General features: G+C 37.3%; 1 protein-coding gene across 1 annotated transcript; it reads right to left on the bottom strand.

Moving 5' to 3' along the window:
- Positions 1 to 258: 258 nt before the first annotated feature.
- LOC123234213 (protein regulator of cytokinesis 1-like) lies at positions 259 to 21134 on the bottom strand. Its single transcript, XM_044660145.1, has 12 exons — positions 21130 to 21134; positions 19637 to 19799; positions 19058 to 19180; positions 15462 to 15695; positions 15210 to 15380; positions 6992 to 7141; positions 5019 to 5166; positions 2334 to 2470; positions 1849 to 1944; positions 804 to 875; positions 503 to 607; positions 259 to 297 (listed from the first exon to the last, which is right to left on the bottom strand). The coding sequence occupies exons 1-12, from the start codon at positions 21132 to 21134 to the stop codon at positions 259 to 261; spliced, it is 1443 nt and encodes a 480-aa protein (XP_044516080.1).
- Between the last annotated feature and the right edge of the window lie 972 nt (positions 21135 to 22106).

Below are 22106 nucleotides of genomic sequence, written 5' to 3'. Positions count from 1 at the left end.
TTTTAACAAGTGTTGGAAGCAAATTTCTCTCTACATGATGTTGCTTTTTTTAATGTCATCTCTCAGTGACCTGGAGGTCAAAAATCACTGAATAAATTCAGGATTAGATAAGCCCTTTGAAAAAGGAAGTTAAAGAACCAAGGAACCAATGAGATAGGAAACTGATTCTACAATCCCCTGGGTGTCCCAGGCAAATTAAGAAACAATGGTTGGTTCCTGAGATGTGAAGTGTGAGAGTTAGTGGGTGGAGAAAAGAGCTTATAAGTGGAGACCAAGTGGTTCTTTAGAGTCTTCTGGCTGGATCACAGAGAACAGAAGGAACTCTTGTCGGAGTTAGCCACTGGTCCATCATGGCAGCCAATAGATTAGAAAGCTAAATATCTCTCTACCTTTTTCTTACTTTCCCCTCTCTTTACTACTCCTATTACTTTGATTTAATAAACTTATTAAGCTACTATCAGCCTCATAATTTTAATTATTACACAAGATAGAACTTTTTTACCTTGTGAGCTTTGCCTGATCTGTTAGGTCCTTGTTTCTTGCTGGGTGTTTTGAATCTGCTGCTATATAACATCTCTGCTCCTGTTTGCTGGTTTTTCTTTAGCTGCTGTGAGAATTGTCATGGAAATGGAAGCACAATATTAAAGCATGATGGGAGTAGGAAGGCAGAGGTGGAAAGCTAGTTCATAGTTTATAGCACTCACAAAATGGAAGGAAAGGGTGCTCTCCCCATCTGTACAACTTAGCAGAGATATGCTGCTCAAAGAGCTCACGGTAGTTTTTCCTGTTTGTTTTTTACTTACTCGATCCTGCTTTTCTTTCTCTTTCTTCAAATGAAACATCTCCCACTGTTCCGATATATATTCTGTGAATTTCTGGCCATATACCACAAATGCCTTGGAATGTTCCTTTTCCCATATTTCAGTCTGTGCTTTCAACTCCTCTTCCAACTGAAGTAATTAAAAAAAGGAAAGCCTACTATCAATAATTAGCTATCACTCTCATTAATCTTGCTGTTCTCAGAGGTGACTTCTTTCATTTGAGGCCGATTGTGCTACTTCAGGATGTTGATGACTTGAAGCAAAACATGAGATTAAGACAGAATATGTATAAAACTGATCATCAGGAAACAAAACCCTGGCTTATTGAGAAGACACTTGCTGTTGAAGGAAAGGGAAATAGAGCACAGGCATTCCTTCTAAAAATGTTCTCCTTTGGACATTCTTGATGCTATGGCTTTCAGCAAAACCCAAGTCTCAATGGCAGGAGGTCCTCATAAGAATTATTAATTAATAGACAACAGTGAGAAAGTTCCATCCCTTGTTACCCAATGGACAACTCTACTAAGGATGGCCTTCCTGAGAGAGGTATCAGGTAGTATTTTACCTGCTCAGAGGAATTAACATAGGAGGACTCATTCTTTGGCAGAAAATTTAAAAGAATAACATTTTTAATCACCTTTATTTATGAATGTATCTCATTCTTCTCTCTCCACTGAGTCACCCCTTATAACAAAGAATAAAATGAGGGGGGGAATAAAAGCAGTTCAGTAAAACTAAGCAAGACATCAACAGAGAATGAGAGCATATGATATCTTCTGCACCCAAAGACTCCACCTCTACAAAGAAGAGAGGGATGCTAAGGGACATTTTTCTTATTTTTTCTTCCAGGTCAATTTTGGTCATTATCATTAAGCAGCATTCAGCTTCAAGATTTTGTTCTCTCTATTTTACATTGTTGTAATTGATGTGTTGTTTTCCTGGTTCTGTTTTTTACCAAAGATATATTTTTTAAGATGAAGTATCTTGCAAGCAAAACATGAGGAGCACTCCAAAAAGCAGGATCTACCTTAGAGAGTGTTTTTTGGAGCTTGGCTCGTTGCTTTTCTTCCTTCAAGAGTTTTCCACCACGGTTCATAAATCGACTTGGATCTGAAGCTTTTCTCTGTGGAGACAATATACTTTAATTAGAGCTACTATTTAACTAATAAATTCAAGCACAGAAGGAAGATTTAGTTCTTGAAAGTCCTTTAATGCCATAAAACCCATACCCTCCTGGAGCCAGAAATTAGGACCAAGAAGGATTATTGATATTCCTTCCCTTCACTAACAACTAAGTAAAAGGAATCCAAAGTATTCCCAACTAGAACTGATCCTGAAGCAGGTTTATGAGAAGTCCGAAAGACATGGCTTGTGGTAATGAGAAGACTCAGAGGGCAAAGCCAGGTTTCAGAAATCTTGTTGCACCAAGGGAATGGGGGTAAGCAATTATGTTCAGGGCAATTTGTTACACTTTTCTGGCCTTTCCCTACCTCCCTTCCTTTGAAAAAGTACCTCAAATTCCAAGAAAAGCCTCCAGTTCTCTTGCCACTTCTGAACACCTTCAAAGATTTCTTTGTGCATCTCATAGTATTGTTTCAACTGCACAATTTCTGCATCATGGAGCTGGAGCAAGACCTCTGTGTAGTCCTCTGTGTGAGGGTAATAATGGAGTCAAATTTTAAAATTCTTCTAAACTTATGTAGCCTAGTTGCTAGTCTTTCCTGTTCCCAACATAGCAAAATCCCCCATTTCCCCAAATATACTGAATCATCTACAGTCTTTTTCTTGTCCCAGCCTCTGGATAATCATAGCCTCTCTTGATCTGTTCCATCCTATCTTATCCAGCCTCTCTCATCCCTACTTTCTCACCAATCTTTAATCTCTCCTTATTTACTCTGTGCTTCCCTCATGTCTACTATCATGCCCATGTCTCCTCCTGGTAACTGGAAGGATGATTCCAGGTTGCCACCAGCCTCGCAGTTGCCCAGCCCATGACTCATCACTCTCTCATCTCCCAATATCCCATATGCCACCAAATCTTATCAATTCTACCTTCACAACATCTCTCATGTACACTCCCACCTCTGGCACTGCCAATACCCTACGGGAAGCCCTCATCCCCTCCCACCTAGATTACTGCAATAGGCTTCTAGTGCTCCCATCTCAAGTCTTTTCCCCACTACAGTCTATCCTCCACTCAAGTAACCAAGTGATCTTCCTAAAGAGCAAGTCTACCTATTCACGAAAATTCAATAAAGCCACAATGACCTTCGGGATCAAATATAACAGCTGCTGTTTGGCTTTGAAAACCCTTCCGGATCTGGCTCCTACCTACCTTTCCAGTTTTATTGCACCTCATTCTCCTCCATGTAATCTATGATCCAGTGACACTGTTCTCCTTGCGGACCCTCGCTCAAGATACTCCATCTCCGGACACTGGGCATTTTTACTGGCTGTCTCTCACTCCTCATCTCTATCTCGTGGTTCTGGTTTCTTTTGGATCTCAACTAAAACCTCGCCTTCTACGAGAAGCCTTTCCTCTTAATGCACTAGCCTTCCCTGAGATGACCTCCAATTTGTCCTGTATAGATCTTGCTTATACATAATGCTTGCATGTTGTGTCTTCCATCGGCTATGAACTCTTTGAGGGCAAAGACTGCTTTTTTGTCTTTCTTTATTTCCCCAGTGCTTAAGACAGTGCACAATCTGGCCCTGAATTAATCTTTTTTTTTTTTTAACCCTTACCTTTGTAACATGGAAAATGGTAGGGTGGAATTCCTGCAAGATACAGGGTCAAGCCCCTCCCCCAGAGTTCTCCAGGGGGGGTCCCCTGGAATTCTGGGTTTAGGCTTGACCCTGTATCTTGCAGGAATTCCACCCTGCCATTTTCCATGTTACACCTTTCACCTTAGAATCAATACTGTGTATTGGTTCCAAGGCAGAAGAGCGGTAAGGGCTAGGCAATGGGGGTTAAGTGACTTGCCCAGGGTCACACAGCTAGGAAGTATCTGAGATCAAATTTGAACCTAAGACCTCCCATCTCTAGACCTGGATCTCAATCCACTGAGCTACCCAGCTGTCCCCTCAAACTTAATCTTAATAAAACACTATAATCATCATATGATTCAAGAATTTTTGATAGTTCTCCACCCACACAGTAATATCCATATCCTTTCATTCATCCTTCTAGGACCAAAAATTCTTAACCTGGAACCTATAAACTTGTTTATATATATATATATATATATATATATATATATATATATATATATATAATTTATATAAAATTGTATTTAAATATACACAGATTTAAATACAATTGATTTCCTTTGTAATCCTATGTGTTTTATTTTACACACTTAAAACATTTTTCTGACTAGGGGTCCATAGATTTCAGATTGCCAAAGGGGTCTAAGGCACAAAAGTTAAGAACATGACACAGCCTTGCCTTTCTCTCTAATCCCTCCCTAAGTAGAAAATGCTATGTTCATTCTAACCTCTATGCCTTTACTCATACTGTATCTATCCTACCCTTTTGGTCTATTGAAATATTACTCATCCTTTAAGGCCAGGTCAAATTCTACCTCCTAGTTCCAGTTTCCCCTTGCAATTTCATCTTATTTACTGTTTATCTAGCATTTAATTGTATCATTACTTTTTACATAATTACACACTGCCTTCTAGTGACTGGGTGTTTCCTAATATCTATCATTTTTATGTCAACCATCTCTTACGAAGTTACAAAATATTATAATTGAATGAAAATATGAAATGAAAATGAAAATATAAGCTTCCTAAGGGTAGGACCCAAGCTTTCTAAACTTCTTTTGCATCCCCTGACTCAAAAATTCAGCACAGTAGGAATTCAGATACTTGACAAGCATAGATGCTTGAGTGTATTCTAAGAGCTTCATCCCAGGTGGTCAGCTATATTAAAGAGATTCAAGAGGGAAAAGTTTCCTACTCCTGAGAGCTCTCTGAAGAAGAAATGCTTCAAACAAGACAAACTGCAGATCACTTCCAGAAGCCTTGCAAAACTGTCATCTGTACAACAAAACTAATGTATACTGAGTAGCCAGAAAAAAGATAATCTGACATTAATTCTTTTTCAAGTTTATTTTCTTCTTGTCAGGAAACCTGTCTTGTAGAAATTCAGTAGTAAGCAGGCAAGTCTATATTGAGAGTCTCCATACTAACTGTCATAGTAATAGGTAAAGGCTTCCTTCTGTTCCTGGCTGTAAAAGCATTTTTCCCAATATAGTACCAGCTCCGCCCTGATGGCTTCAATTACTTTCTTCATGTTCTGAATCTTCAGTTCCTCCAACCGATCCACTTCTGACTGTAACTACAAAAGGGAAAAGTGTCCAAAAAGTAACTTTAAAAAAAATAACCCTCTTTCTATCTTAGTATCAATTTTAAGGTAGAAGAGCAGCAAGGGCTAGGCAGTGAGGGGTTGCCCAGAGTCACACAGGTAGGACATGTGTCTGAGGACAAATTTGAACTCAAGTCTTCTGGCACTCTGTCCTCTGTGCCTACTTAGTGCCCCTCTCCTTTTTCTCTAGAACAATCTTAACATTAGTTTTATGCCATTTTTCTGTTTAGTCAAGCCTCAGATTAGAGTTTGATTTCATTTGGTCATCTACCAAGTTTTCAGGGTTTCAACTAACGGTCAAGAATATTGGCAATAATTCCCCAAATGACAAATGGCTAAAGGATGTGAGTAAGCAGTTTTCAGATGAAGAAATCAAAGCTCTCAATAATCATATTAAAATGTGTTCTAAATCACTCTTGATTAGAGAAATGCAAATTAAAACAACTCTGAGGTACCACCTCACATCTATCAGATTGGCTAGTATGACTATAAAGGAAAGTGATAAATGTTGGTGGGGATGTGGCAAAATTGGGACACTAATGCATTGCTGTTGGAGTTGTGAACTGATCCAACCATTCTGGAGAACAGTTTGGAGCTATGCCCAAAGGGCTAAAAACCAATGCATACACTTTAATTCAGAAATACCACAACTAGGTTTTATATCACAAAGAGATCTTTGAAAAAGCGGGGAGAGGACCTACTTGTAAAAAAAATATTTATAGCAGCTCTTTTTGAGGTGACAAAGAACTGGAAATTAAAGGGATGTCCATCAATGGAATGGCTGAACAATTGTGGTATATGATGGGGATGGAATATTATTGTGCAGTAAGAAATGATGAACAGGATGATTTCAGAAAGAACTGGAAAGACCTACATAAACTGATGCAGAATGAAATAAGCAGAACCAGGAGATCACTGTATGCAGTAAGAGCAATATTGTACGATGATCAACTATGAAAGACTTAGCTACTCTCAGTAACACAATGACCTGGGACAATTCTGAAGAAATTATGACAAAGAATACTATCTGCCTTGAGAAAAAAAAGTTGGAGTTGGAATGCAGATCAAACCAACCAGTTTTTTCCTTTAGTTTATTTGAGTTTTTGGTTTTATATCACTATTCTCTTACAACAATGAACAATATGGAAATACGTTTTCCATGATAATACATGCATAACCCAAATCAAATTGCTTACTATCTATGGGGATGGGGAAGGAAGGGAAGGAGACAGACAATTTGGATCTTATAATCTCAGAAAACTTATATGGAAAATTATTATTACATGTAATTGGTATAATATCTTTACATAATTGGAAAAAAAGAATGGCAATAAAATAAACATGAAATAAAAAAAATACTGGCAATAAAAAGTTAGATCATAATTCAAAATACTCATTGACTCAAAAGTCTATTTCAAGATGGTTTCCAAGAGTAAATCTATAAAAGAGGGTTATTAGTTCTCTAAGTCTTTCACAAAGTGGAAGCTCTGAAGTACCTTTCAGAAAAGAGTAACCAAAAGTTAGAAAGCCATGGAAATAGAATTGTGGTCTTCTAGTCAAAAAGTGATGGAAAAACAGTCTTTTCTGTTACAGGAGTTGACAATATATGATACATACACTAAAGATAATGCCTGGCATGGCACCCCATTTCCCAGTGCAAAAAAATGTGTCACAAGTCAGAGTGGCTAGCTAACAACTAGCATTCTCTTCTTTCCGCCATGCACTAATGAAAAGAATCAAAACTTTGACATACCAGGATAGAAAAGTTGCCCATCTCTGGCCTATTATAATTTCTTACCGCTTTTCTGATCTTGTCCTTTGACCCAGTCATAAAACCGGCCAGGGCTTCTCTCTCCTGGGTAGACACCTGTAACGAGTCCCAGAGTTTACAGATTTGAGAGCGTAGCCCTTCGCACACAGCTTCATTCTCAGCTTTTTCCATTTCTAGCTGCAACAAAGAAAATGAGTTCTTAATCAAAGCAAAGTACCTCATTTCTAAAGAGAAATAACTGAAGATGTTGAAGCAACAGGGTAGAGGACAAGAATGGATGTCTGAAATCTAAGTGACTTTTTAAAAAAGAATGAATTAATGAAAAAAAAAGTGCCTACTATGCACCAGGTGCTGTGCCAAGTACTGGGGATACAAATACAAGCAAGACAGTCACTGCCCTCAAAATGCTTACATTCTAATGTGGGAAGATGATCCCTTAAAAGGAGGTAGAAGGGGGAGAAATCCATGCCTAGAAGCATGATTTGGATATGGATGGAAGGTCTGATAACTCCGTGATTGCAGGAAAGATGTGGCAAAAACTCAGCATCAGAGAGACCAGATTCCAGTGGGAAGTGGGGTGAGGAAGATGTCGGAGTACAGGCAACATGGTCTGGAATAGCAAAGAGGCGAAAATTGCCTAGAAATGGAATTCCTGTGTAAGGCCTTTTTGACAATAGCTCAGTCCTGCTTCTATTTGTATTAGGGCTTTAACAGAAATATATTAACCAGGATTCAAGACAGCTGAGCAAGCTGGTGAAAAAGAGTTCTATAGATAAAGTTTATTTAGGAGCTCATAGGTTAGGAATGGGTAGAGGCAAACAACCATTCATCATGAGTTCATTAAATGAACAAAAGACAGCTGGGGTTCCCCCTTCCCATAGGTTTGAAGAACGCAGAAGATTTTGCGTAATAACCTGAAGAAAACACATTTGTGTTTATCTGTCAGTGCCACGTACATATGCACAGGGTAAAAGGGCTAACAGAATACCTCTCTCCATTTAGTCAGCAAGCAGTTTTTGAGCACCAACTATAGGTAAGGAATAATTCAAAAGCAAAGAATAAAACAATCCCTATTCTCAAGGAGCTTATATTGTAAATTGTCAGGATGAATGAGATATTTATGGAAAAATGTGCTTCAAAAGAGAATAAAAGTTGGGGTGCAGCTGAGTGGCTCAGTGGGTTGAGAACCAGACCTAGAGATGGGAGGTCCTAGATTCAAATCTGGGCTCAGATACTTCCCAGCTGTGTGACCCTGGGCAAGTCACTTAACCCCCACTGCATAGCCCTTACCCCTCTTCTGTCTCGGAACTAATCCACAGTATTGATCCTAAGTCAGAAGATAAGGGTTTTATAAATAAATAAACACAGAACCAAACTGATTAATTAATTAATTAATGACAAAAGAGAATAAACATGGGAAGAGAAATAAGGGAGGCTTAACCTATGTGTGGATGCTGAAAGATGGAAAAATGTGACACAGTGAGGGAAAAAGATAAATTTCATCATCTATTTTCTGTTGGAATATTTTGAAAATATATGATTGAGTATGATTTTTTTTAATTAAGAAAACTAGTTGTTTTATGGGGAGATAACCATTGGCAAAGCAGTAAAAAGTTCAGCATCTCTGGGGAAAGGAGAAAGGAGAAAGGAGCTGGACCCTCTCAAGAAGGAATGGCTTCTCATGTTCTGTTCTAAAGGAATAATGATGTAGAATTGCAGAAGGGGAATTCATTACTAGTCAGAGGAAGAAGAAAAGCAGAATTGTGGTTAGTGGGACTCCCTACTGAGGGATACACCAAGATATGTCAACCTGACAGGTATATTGAACATACTACATAGAAGCATTGTGGCTGTGGTTAATGTATTAGAATCACAAAGATTTGGGTTCAAATTCTACCTCCAACATTAGCTTTGTGACTCTGGGGAAGTCACTTAACCTCTTCCTTGGTTTTCTCAGGAAATTTCTTAAGTGCTCTATTAATTTTAAATTAAAATATATAAATATAAACTAGCATTACTACCATTGTCTTCTTCTGGCAGTTCATAAGGACAAATCATCTCGAGAAGAATGGCAGTGATTATGAAGGACTATGCAAGGAAATGAAAGCCTTAGGAGAGTTTCATCATTGCTACTAATGGAAGAAAAAGCTTTAGAACAGGTGAATTTTGGAACTGAGCTGTTGAAGAAGTCTGAGAATAGAATTAGGATTTCTGGACCAAAGCTTAAATGAAAGGAATGATGTACTCTTATCCAAAGATCCAATGCACCTAGCAAGAGCCAGTAAAAATATGTGGTTGACAGGGAATTGAAAATGAATATAATTGAGGTCATGCTAAGAGAATCTCTAGCTGCCTTCAGGAAGTTTAAAGTCAAGTCGCTTACCCCAATTTCCTAGTCCTTACCTCCCATCCACCTTGGAAATGATACTAGTATTGATTCTAAGACAGAAGATAAGGGTTTATTATATTTTTAAGTAAGGAGGCTCAGACAAACTACAATACAATCTGAAAAAACTAGTGAATGTAACAGCTAATTCATCATTCCTGATCTCTGAAAATCAGTGAACTGGAGAAATATTATGAAATTGGAAATCAGGAGATTTCTCAGTTTACCCTCCAAAAAAAAAGTCTTCAAAATATTAGTAAGTTGACTGGTGCCTGGGAAAAATTCCAGTATGTGTTTGAAAAAGAAATTTTCTTTCTTAAGATGATTTTGACAAACATGGCTATTTCCATGAATAAAGAACAGTAAAAGAGTAATTATACATATGGAATTTTGTATCTCTACTACATATAGATTATTTTTTAAAAGTATGTATTACATTTAACATGAGAGTACAAGATGGTTCTTGCCTGTCTGAATCCCCTACTGAATTTTCATCTGCTCCCTTCTCTATATTTTTTAAACTATGCAAATGAGGAGGAAAAGGGATGGGAGAACAGGCTACAAATAAATTGGACAAAGGTGAGTTGAATGCCCAATAGGAGATAGGAATTAAAGAATAAGGATAGATTCAGGGAGGAATAAGTCCTATGTAAAAAAGAAACAAACAAACAAAAAAAACTCTAGAGAATGGATCTGAAGGGGGATAAAAGGAAAAAAAAAGATCAGAGCCTATGATTGAGGACCAGGTGAGGGGAAGAGAAGAACAACAACAGAATAAAAGTAGATTATAACAAGTATAGTTTGTTCATGCTGAACATTCTTATCTCTCACTACCATCTTCTTAATAAAGAGGGGTAGGAGAGAGAAAAAGTGTAAGAAAACAGGATGGAGTGAAATACAGTTAACAATCATAACCATGATAACAATCAAGAACTAGTGAACTCTCATAAAATGGAGGATAGGAGAATCCAAGAATATTAGTTAAAAGAGATACACTTGAAACAGAAATATCCCAACATGGTTAAATAATGTCTAGGGAAAAATGTATTATGCTTTAGAACTAAAAAAAAATGAAAGGTGGCAATCATAATCTCAGACAAGACAACAGGGTTTTTTTAAAGTATTGAGTAAAATAATGTAAACACCATATTATGCCTAAATGTACTAAAGATAACTAACATCAATGCTTAATATTTGTAACAAATGATATGGAAGCTAAATGCTTCAACTTTAGAAAAGTTAATCAATTTATAGGAAGAACTAGACAGCAAAACTCTAACAGTGAGGATCTTGAGGAATTCCTTTGAGACCTAAACATCTCTAACCAAAAATAAACCATAAATATTAAGGAACTGAACAAAATTTTAGAAAAAGTAACCCATGATAGAGCTCTAGTGATTACTGAATGGGAACAGAAAGGACCATACATATTTCTAAGTACTCTGTGGCTCCTTTACAAACACAATATTCAAAGGACATAAAAACCTTAAAAACAAATACAGGGAAGCAAAAATACTGAATACATTATTTACCAACCACAATGCAATAAAATTATATTCACTAAAGGGCTTTTGAAGAAAGAATTAAGAATTACTTAAAGCCAAAATAATGTAATCTTAAAGAATTGGTGGGTCAGAGAAATCACATAAATAATAGAGAATTTCATTTTAAAAAATGACAGCAATGAGACATCAAAACTTTTAGATTCAGCCAAAGTAATCCTAAGGAAAAAATTTCTGTGTCTATCACATTTTCATCAACGAAAAAGGGAAAGAACAGATCAATGATTGGGCATACAAGTAAAAAAAATTATACCAATAAAAAATGTAATTGCAACTAAACAACAAAGTAGAAATTATGAAAATCAAATATAAGATTAAAAATTTGAAAGAAAGAAAAAATACTGACCTGATAAGTAAAACTAGAAGTTATTTTATATGGAAAAAGTTAAAATGAACTATTGGCTAAGTTAAAAAAGAATAAAAAGGAAAACCAATTTTCCAGTATCAAAAAAATGAAAAATAAAAATTAGCAACAAATTAAGAACTAAAGAAAATTATTAGAAGGGATTTTGTCCAATTATATGTCAATAAAACTTGACAGTTTAATTGAAATATATGAATGTTTGCAATAAATACTCATATTAGTAGAATAAGAAATAGAAAAATTGTTTAAGCCCAGTTTCAGAAAAAGAAACTGAACAAGTCACAAATGAATTCACGTCATGCAAATTTAGGTCAAAATTTCAGTGAATGGCACTCAGCAAGAATAGGGTGAGTTAGAATGATTTACTGATACTTATAATCATATATGACATAGGACAGTATACACAAAGAATAGCACCAATATAATCATGTATAGCCTCCCCAACTCCACCATCCCATTAAGCAGCATTCTTGATGATACTCTGGAAAAGCAGTAGGATAAATGAATGCTCAGTCCTGGGTTTTCATAAGGTTTTCAGACAAAAAGCCTGCTATCATGTCACCTGTGGGGCTATAGGGTAAGGGAACAGACTAGTAGTAAAATTAGTAATCATCGAAAGCATCTAGTACTATTTAAAAAAAATTTTTTTAACCCTTAACTTCTGTATATTGGGCTCCTAGGTGGAAGAGTGGTAAGGGTGGGCAATGGGGGTCAAGTGACTTGCCCAGGGTCACACAGCTGGGAAGTGTCTGAGGCCAGATTTGAACCTAGGACCTCCAGTCTCTAGGCCTGACTCTCAATCCACTCAGCTACCCAGCTGCCCCTTAGTACTATTTTTACAAGGTAAAAGTCCAAAGAACTTATGATAAAGAAACATGCTACCCATCTTATTAAGAACTTATTAAGAATACATCAATAAAATGGTTTGTCATGACTCCAGACATTTATGATGAAATATTGTCCCAGAAGTGATGTGCTCAAAGTCCAAAATGAAATAGATTTTTTGAATATGGAAAATGTGTGAATTTGTTTTCCTGGACTATGCCTATCTGTTCCAAGAACTGTGTTTTTCTTTTTATCCTTGGGGGAAGAGGGACAAAAGAGAACCAGTAATCATATGACCTCAAAAAAAAAATAAAAAGGAAACAAGGAAAAAGAAGATCACTGAAGCATTTTTTAAATGTGAAGAAGAAAACAGAAGGAAATTCAGAAAAAGACAAACATGCAAGACAGTTTTGAAAGTAACATCTTGAATTTATGATAATAGAGATTAATGGTGTTACATATGATCCTCTTTTTTGTTCTGTTTTGTATATGAAAATTTCCATTCTCTTGGTCTTTTGTGAAGTTTAGAATAAAATAATTGAATATAAAAAATTTCAACCCCACACATATAGTTTACATATTACGAATCAAACAAATTTCATGAATTTAGACTTACAGCTAAAAAAGTGGTTTGCATCAAATGAGAATTTTTAACTTATTGATACTTTTGTCATATATCATTTTTTTAGTATATCCTTCTTCTATTCCCTACCTGGAAAACCATTTCCTACTGATGGGGCTGGGACCCCTGAGTCAGGTATCAAATGACATCAGACTAGACCCCAATCCAGGAACTTGCATATATCCAAGGTCAAGGGTGCTTATGGGAGCTGGGACCCCTGAGCACCAAATGATATCAGTCTGAGCCCTTGTCTAAGAGCCAGGGGTACTTATGGGGACACCTGGCTCTCTCCAAAGAACAACCATCAGAGGAAATTCCACTAGTTTGCACCTGTGTAGAGCTACCCAAGGGCACCCCTCCATCTCCTCAAGCCTAGCCTAAGGGCAGGGGCAGAGGGCCCTTGACTTTTTCTCTATAAAGATTCTATCTCCCACTTCTCCTGGGAAAGGCCACTCCACTCCTGAAAAGAAGCAATGGGCACCACTTCCACCAGCTCAAGCCACTTCTCCCCAATAACCCCAATAAAAGTTTTGCCTCAGATGAACAGAGCTCAAGTGAGAAATTCTTTTGGAGTAAGATCGAACTCCAAACACAACAGTATAACAAAAAATATATAAAAAGAAAAGGAGGAAAAAGAATTTCTACAAAACTAAATGAAAAGGGGTATGTTAAAAAGTATTCTGAACTTGAAATGAAAGAACTGAAATCCCAACTCTTCTCCTTATTGCCTAAGTGACTTTGGGTATAGACCCAACCCAATTTATTCTCTGTAAAATGAAAAGCTTGAACCAGATGGCTTTTGATGTTCCTTCCACCTCTAGATCTATGCTGCTATGATCCTATTAATGGCTTGACAGGATATGTAATGCTCCACACCTTCAGTCCCTCACCTCTGCAAAGAAGAAAGGGAAGTGCATTTTCTCATCTCTTCTTTGGGAAGGAGCTTCATACAATACTTACTTTGCTTTCAGTATTGTTTTTATTCTTCCCACTTACATGACTGCAGTCCCTGGATATGGTTTTCTTGGTTCTCCTTACTTTACTTTGCATCAATAGTTCATATAAATCAGTGGTTCCCAAACTTTTTTGGCCTACCGCCCCCTTTCCAGAAAAAATATTACTTAGCCCCCTGGAAATTAATTTTTTTTAAAAATTTCAATAGCAATGAATAGGAAAGATAAATGCACCTGTGGCCATCACTGCTTCCCTGGATCGCTGCAGCATCCACCAGGGGGCAGTGGCGCCCACTTTGGGAATCACTGATGTAAATCTTCCCATGATTCTCTAAATTCTTATTAAATTGTTTCTATTCATCATGTATTACAATGTATTCAATTATATTTTTATAACAATCTATTTAGCTATTCCCCATTGCTATCTACTTTCTTTCTAGTTCTCTACTATTGCAGAAAGTTCTTGCTAACATGGCTAAAATGGAAATATGTTTTGCATGACTTCACATCTATAACTGATATCAAATTGTTTTCCTTCTCAATGGGTTGGGGAGGGATGGGAGGGAGGAAAAGAATTTGGAACTCGATTTTTTTTAACCCTTATCTTTAGTCTTAAGATCAATAGTAAGTATTAGTTCCAAGGCAGAAGAGTGGTAAGGGCTAAACAGTTGGGATTTAGTGACTTGTCCAGGATCACACAGCAAGGAAGTATCTGAGGTCACCTTTGAACCCAGGACCTCTCATCTCTAGTTACTCCCCTGGAATTCAATTTTTTAAAAATAAATGTAAAAAATCAAAAAGTTCTACTAAAAATAAATTGGTAGGGGGGCAGCTAGATGGCTCAGTGGATTGAGAGCCAGGCCTAGAGATGGGAAGTCCTAGGTTCAAATCTGGCCTCAGACACTTCCTAGCTGTGTGACCCTGGGCAAGTCACTTAACCCCCATTGCCTAGCCCTATAACAAATAAAATTAATATAGAAGGATATATATATATAAGATATTAGGGTTTAAAAAATTTAAAAAAAAGAAAGAAAAATAAATTGGTAGATATGGAGCCCTTTGTAAAAATTCATTGACCTCCTTGGAATATATACCTAGCAGCAGTATCTCTGGGCTAAAGGGTATAATAAACATTGGTCAAATTTTTTTTTCCAAATTTTTTTTCAAAATGGTTATGTCTCCTCTAACATTGACTATTCCTATGTATCAGCATTTACACCAACTTTGGATGTGCACAGGGTTTTTGTGAGAAAATCAATTTGCGAACCTTAAAGAACAATAGTGATGGGAATTATTATCTTGGTTTTTATTTAGCTACATTATTGTTACTATCTTGATGAAAAGCTTGCTACTTTTGCATATGGCAAGAAAAGAAAGAAAACTGGAGGTTTTAAAGTTATCGCGAAACTACTAGGCTACATCCAATAAACCCAACGTCCAGGAACAAAGCAAAAATTCTCCAGGCTCTGGCCGCAGTCACCTTCCAAAATTCTATAATCAAGTTAATAATTACTTGAACTTGGATCAGCATACCTGTAAAAGTAGATTCTTCAGGGCTGTCATGTTCTCTGATGACAGACAAAAGTTCTCTTCAGCCTCACATACCACATCTCTCTCAAAATCTGTTTCTGGGATATGATCCAAATCTTTCATACAGAGTATAATCTGCTTCTTTGTGCTGATAAACACCTCCCATCGGCTGGCCTGTAAAACCAAAGAGGTCAGTCATATGGCACCCCAGAAGTGAATGAAACACACAGGAAGAAGGTCAACAATCAACTCTACCTTGGTTTCTGCCAGAGCTTCCAGGTGATTTCTGAACTGGTTCAGCTCCTCCATGCTGGGTACCGAATTGTTGTCAAGGCTGTATGGTAGCATACAAAGAATCTCACACAATTTTTGATCTTGTTCTTGGAGTCGTTTCTGTTCTTGTAGCCTTTCTTCTTTCTGTCTTTTCATCTCTTCTACCTGTGTTCGAAGAGACTTCTCTAGCTTCAAGATAGTAGTGTCCTCTCCTTCCTGTGCCAAATAGCAATGTGTCAGAGCTAAAGCACTAAAAACAACTATGTCAGAGTACATAAAGGAAGGGCAGGTGACAGAAACCCTCAATTCGACTCATTTGTGTCCTCAACAACAGGGACCAGATGTGGGGCGAAAATCCTGTGAGGTTCCTTATTTTAAAAAATAAACAATGTGGATATATCAGAGCATCATAGAATGTTTTTGTAACATCTGTAATTCTACTAGTTTTAAGTGAAACTAGCCAAGGTCAAGAAGCTTGGTTTTGGTTAGTTTCTAGGGTGATTCGTTTAGTTTATAAGTGATCTCCTTTAGGGATGATAGTAATTTAAAACCTCTGGCTTTGGGGGGGGCAGTTAGGTAGCTCAGTGGTTAGAAATGGGAGGTCCTGGGTTCAAATTTGGCTTCAGACACTTCCTAGCTGTGTGACCGTTGGTAAATCACTTAACTTCAATTGCCCAGTCCTTACTGCTCTTCTGCCTTGGAACCAATATTTAGTATTGATACTTAGAAGGTAAGGGTTATTAAAAAAAAAAACACCTTTGTTTTTCTGGCTTAATCTTTATCCAACAAGTTATTTATATCTTTGCCATATCCTTTTATTCTTCCCAGTTATTCCTCATCTTATTTTTTTTTGTTTTTTTAAAAACAGCTCAATCGAACCCCAGTTTTGATCTTTTTTTCCAAGCTAAAAACTTCATGTTTCCCAGCTGATTGGCACACCCCTGACTGACTATACCATAAGAATATGAAGCAATCAGTAATTATTTACTAAGAACTTACTATGTGCCAGACATTATGCTAAGCACTGAGGAAACAAAGAAAAAGCAAAAACAGACTCTACTCTCAAGAATCTTCCATTCTAATAGGGAAGGCAACATATATATAAATAGGTAGATCGAGATAGGTAACAAGGAGATAAAAGGTAATTTTAGAGGGGAAGGGTGGAATAGCTGGTTGGGAGCCAGGAAAAACCTCTTGCAAAAGGTAGCTATGGCTGGATCAATATCTGCTTCCATGTAAGTTGGGCTAATTTTTCTTTTAAAAGTTTTCTCTAAGAAGGTACTCCAGCCATCTGTACCACTTTGTTGGCTCAGGGGACTAATGTGTCATCACTTCCTGGTAATCAGAAATAGCCCCAGAAAGAATCTAAGAAAGTTTCTTGTATAATTGGAATCTGAACCCCAGAACTACAATTCCCAGCACCCCACTTTCCTTCTCACATTACATGCTGCCATTGGGAGAATATAAGTTTTGTGTAGTCCTGCCTCTCACTCTCTCTTCCTGTGATGGGGGGGGCTGGCTGAAGCAGGCTTTTTGGGAGAAGTGAGAGAATTTATTCATGTGGTTTTATTTTGGTTAATTATGTTTTTATACTTCTATTTCCTTTTTATTCCTTTATTTCAAGAGATTATTAATAAACTTAATAAAATATAATACTTGGAGCAGTGGTTCCCAAACTTTACCCCCTTTCCAGAAAAAATATTACTTAGCGCCCCCTGACACATACTATCACTGCCCCCTTACAGTTATTCACCACCCCCAAATGCACCTGTGGCCATCATCACCTCCCTGGATCACTGCAGCACCCACCAGGGGGCGGTGGCGCCCACTTTGGGAATCACTGATTTGAGTATTGAACATTGTTTTAAATCCTACATTCTCTCAGTTGAATCAAACTGGTGATGATCTTAATGCCTATCTCTGCTGGACATCCTTCTGATACGGTTAAGTAAATTTCTCTGGCTAAATTTTGTTCTAATATTGAACCTAAAACTACCAGGGATTCTGACCTTAGGCAGGTAAAGTCAAGAATAATTGGCACAGTCATGCAGGACTCCTAAAAAGCTTTTTGAAACAGGAGAATGGGCAGTGAATGCTCTGAGAGGAAGGTAAACCCAGACTAGCAATATTTCTGCTGATGATTTTGGTGACAATAATAATAGTAATAATAATAATAATAATAATAGCTAATATTTCTATAACATTTTAAGTTAAGTTTGCAGAGCACTTTACAAACATCTCATTTTACCTTCATAACAACATTGGCAGGTAGGTATTATCTCTATTTTATAGTTGAAAAAATATGTAGATAGACATTAAGGCAGTTTTGCCCAGGGTCACACAGCTAGGATTTGAGGCATGATTTTGATTCAGTTCTTTTTTTTTTTTTTTTAAGATATTAAGTGACTCTTTTTTTTAAATTTTATTTAATTGATTAAGAAAATTTTTCCATGGTTACATGATTCATGTTTTTCCCTCCCCTCCTGTAGCCAATGCTCAATTCCACTGGGTTTTACGTGTGTCATTGATCAAAACCTATTTCTATATTATTGATATTTGCATTAGAGTGATCGTTTAGAGATTCAGTTCTTCTTGACTTCAAGTCAAGTCCTCTAACTATTGAATAAATTAGCTGCATCTCTAGATCCTTCTAGAGACCTTATGTGCTTACTGTGAGGTGCCTTCCACTTCTGGGATATTAAAAAAATAACTTTCCATTGGCAAGGAAAGACTAAAGTGAGTATACTCCTAAATTCCTAAAGAACTGTACCTGGAGGTAGTTAGGTAGTTCAGTGGGTTGAGAGGCAGGCCCAGAGATGGGAGGTCCCAAAGATGCAAGCCTATAGTAATACTCTGCCCTAGCATAGGGCAGAAGAGCTCAGGTCCCCATCACAGCACTTGTCCTGTCCCAGCACAGGAATAGAGTAGTTGACGCTGGCTAAGTGGCAGGAGATGTAGGCCCAGTCCCTGGGCAGAAGAGTGGGGAATGACATGTGCAGTAGACACAAGGCCACTGGAGCCAACCACTTACTGCAATATAAAACTGACTACAATACTACCAACACAATACCCAATGATCATTTTAGAACTCTTCACCAGGGAGGGCTTAAAGGACCAAAGAGGGGCATTGTTGGAAGGAGGCTTGCTTTCTAGAAAAATAAGGGAAAGGGAAAGTATCTAACCAGACCTCCAAAAGAAGGGGAACCATTTCTCAGAGGCCTCTCTTGGAATTAAGATTTTGTATCTTCCTCTTACCTCCCCAGTGGTGCTCCCAGGGAAAGAGAAAATGTAGCTGGCAGGCCGGGGAACACCAAGTGAGTGGTGGTACAGGGCAATTGTCCCTTCCCTGTAACGAAGATCAATGGCTGTGTAGAAGTGTCATCCTCTTTGCCATAGCCCTACAGTCCTGGTTTTGCTCCCAGTGGTTATGTCTAGCAAGCAGATGGAAAAGTAGACCTGAATCTCAGAAAATACATCTGACAGGGCTATGACTTTAGATTTTGGGGGCCTGGTCTTGGTCCTCTGCATCAAGTGCTGGTAACTAAATTCCAAGAGGCTGCATTTAGTATAAGATTTACCAGAAATGGTTCCAATTTTAACTCTTTGAATAGAATGTTCAGTTCTTCTCGATATGACTCAATTCTTTTTAGTAGTCTTTCTTTCAGGCTTTCTTCCTCTTCAATCATCATGTCTAAGAGTTTCTAAAGCAAAATAGAATCAGTCCATGGATCACTAAAGTGGGGAGGGGTTTAAAAGAAAAAAGGGAAAAAACCAATTTCATAGTATTTCAAGAACAGATGACCCCTACAACAGACAAAGCACATGACATCTTTTTTTTTTAACCCTCACCTTCCACCTTAGAATCAATACTGTGTTTTGGTTCCAAGGCAGAAGAACAGTAAAGGATGGGCAAGGGGGGTTTAGTAAGTTGCCCAGGGTCACACAGCTAGGAGTGTCTGAGGCCACATTTGAACCTAGGACCTACATCTCTAGGCCTGGCTGAGCCACCTAGCTGCCAATGAGTCACCTCACTGCTCCCCTCCATGATGTCTTAATGTTAACAATTTCACAAAGGCCAAATTGGAGATATGTGCCCATTGTCAGCAGATGTGAATTCAGAGCCTTGAGGCCACAAAGAAGATTGTGGCTCCACTCACTTGGACATGCTGTGTGACATTTTCAAACCTCTGAAGCCTTTGGTTCTCTGGAATCCCAATCAAGTCCCAGATTTCTTGAAGTCGATCCAAAGCTTTGAAGAAACAGCCCACAAAGTCCCGTGCCAAGATTTCACTAAGCAGCAAAAAGAAAAAAAAAATGGACCTGCCAAATCAAGCAACATTGTCTAAACTGGAGACAACATTTATAAGGACTTAAAAAAGCACCACATCAATCAATTCATGGAAATTAAGTCATTCTGATCACAGGGGTAACTCACAATTTAGCCTCCAGAAAGGTCCCACAATAAAAATGAGTTGATAAAGGGAAGAAAAGGAAATTCCCTTATTGTAAACTCCCCTTTATCCAGAATAATAGCCAACGATAAGAGAGGTTCTTAAAGTTTACAAAGCATTTCGCTTAAAGATTATCTCATCTGATTCTAATAATGACCCCTTGAGGTAGAGTATGGCAGGCATTGTTTTCCTTATTTAATAGAAGGGGTAACTGAGGCTTAGAGAGAGTATATGACTTGCCCATGGAAATAATCTGAATATATACAGCCAAGTAATATTCTTAAACAGGTAAGTGGTCAAAGGATGTGAACCAACAGTTCTCAAAAGAAATATAAATACCAACAGCCATTTGAAAGATTGTTCCAAATCACTAATAAGAGAAAGGCACAAGAAGACTCTGAGGTTTCACTTCACACCCAGCAAATGGGCAAACAATGACAAAAGCTAGAAATAACGCTAGAGATGCTATGGAACAACAGGTTCTTTAATACACTGTTGGTGTCTTTGTTGGAATTAGATCTGTGGTTTGGCCCAACAATTCTGGAAAGTAATTTGGAATTGTCCTTTTAAAAAAAAGGCAACTAAAATGTTGAAACTCTTTAACCCAGAGAATCTACTACTATACATATAGCCTAACAGAAGTCAAAGACAGAAACAGTGGTCCCATAAACACCAAAATATTGATAATAGCATTTTCTTTTGTGGCAATGATTGACTTGAAACAAAGTAGATACCCACCAACTGAGAAATGAATACCCAAACAAATGGTGGTATGCCAATATAATAGTGTATTATTATTGTGCTGAAAGAACACGAAACTGAATGTTGTATAATTTTAATGACAAAGTGTGGTCCCAGAGGAGATTTGAAAAAATGCACCTCCCTTTCTTTTTTGCAGAAGTAAGGGATTATCATTGGAGAAAAATGCACCTACTGTCAGATACTATTGATTTATTAGCTGATTTTGTTGAACTGCTTTTCCTTTTTTTTTTCCAACAATATTTTCCTCCAATTCTGTATAGAAGCACTTTTCCTTTTTTTTTTTTAATTCTTTGTCACAAGTCTCTATAGGTATTCTCCCTATGCTATCTCTCTCCCCAACAGTAAATCAGAATGGTTTCTTAAGAAAACTAAGCCCTCTATACATTTTAACATGGCTTCCTATATGTATTATAATCATCTTTTGTATAGCTACCTACCACATGTGGGTAGAGAATTTTAAAAAATGTTTGCAAGGTTAAATAGAATGAAAGAGAAAGAGGTATACTGGGACAAAGAATGGTTATATAGATCTCCCTACAAATGGAAAATAAGGGAGGCACTAGAAGGCAATTTGGATGCACAAGGAAAGATCATAAAACTATCTTATACCCTTTGTCCTAGTGATGGACATCTACCCCAAAGAGATCAAAGACAAGGAACAGTCCTAGCTACCTGTCCATATAGCTACATTGCTGTTATAAATATTTGTGTGTACGTAATGTTTATAACAGTATTTTTATGGTAGGGGGAAAAACTGGAAACAAATCAATTGGTACCATTAATTGGGGAATCACTGAACGAACTCTGGCATATGAATGGAATGGAATATTATCGCGCTGTAAGAAATGTTAGGACAATACAGAGAGACTTAGAAATAAGAAAGGAGACAGCATTCATAGGTATGTCACATATCTTATTTAGCCTGCCACTTAACTCATTCCCATATTAAATCATGTAAAATCCAGAGATATGACTAGATTTTCTTAATAAAATTGCAACCTCTTTCTCATTAATCAGACAGCTCAAATCTCTAGTTCATTAAAGGAGAGAAATTTATTTTCCCAAGAGTAGTCATTCATTCCTCTCTGTATGTTAAATGCTTTGATCTCCCATGACTTTAGTACAGAAAACATTAAAATGACTAAACATACAACTCATTACAAAATTAAATCAATAATAAAACAAAGGTGTAAATATTTCCAACATTTTGGTTTCGCAGCTGGAGTCACCTCAAACCATCATTATTATCGCTGATGATTTTAGTTTTGGAAACACAATTTCACCATTCAGCTCACACTAGATACTGACTAAAGTCTCTCAAGAATCTTCTTCATATTTCTCCTGAAGATTAGAATTAAATTTAGAAATAGGTTATTTTAATCCTTTTTTGTTTTGTTTTCTTTTCACTCTAACA

This window comes from Gracilinanus agilis, chromosome 2 (genome assembly GCF_016433145.1).
Source record: "Gracilinanus agilis isolate LMUSP501 chromosome 2, AgileGrace, whole genome shotgun sequence".
Classification (NCBI taxonomy): domain Eukaryota; kingdom Metazoa; phylum Chordata; class Mammalia; order Didelphimorphia; family Didelphidae; genus Gracilinanus; species Gracilinanus agilis.
The sequence above is the reverse complement of the archived record's forward strand: the minus strand, read 5'-3'. Positions and strand labels throughout refer to the sequence as shown.

Coding starts and splice junctions, on each gene's coding strand:
- LOC123234213 (XM_044660145.1), bottom strand. Junction 15,381..15,461: donor AAGCTCTGGCAGAAACCAAG/GTAGAGTTGATT, acceptor TTGGTTTTACAG/GCCAGCCGATGGGAGGTGTT. Junction 298..502: donor GATCAGGCAAAGCTCACAAG/GTAAAAAAGTTC, acceptor TCTGTGATCCAG/CCAGAAGACTCTAAAGAACC.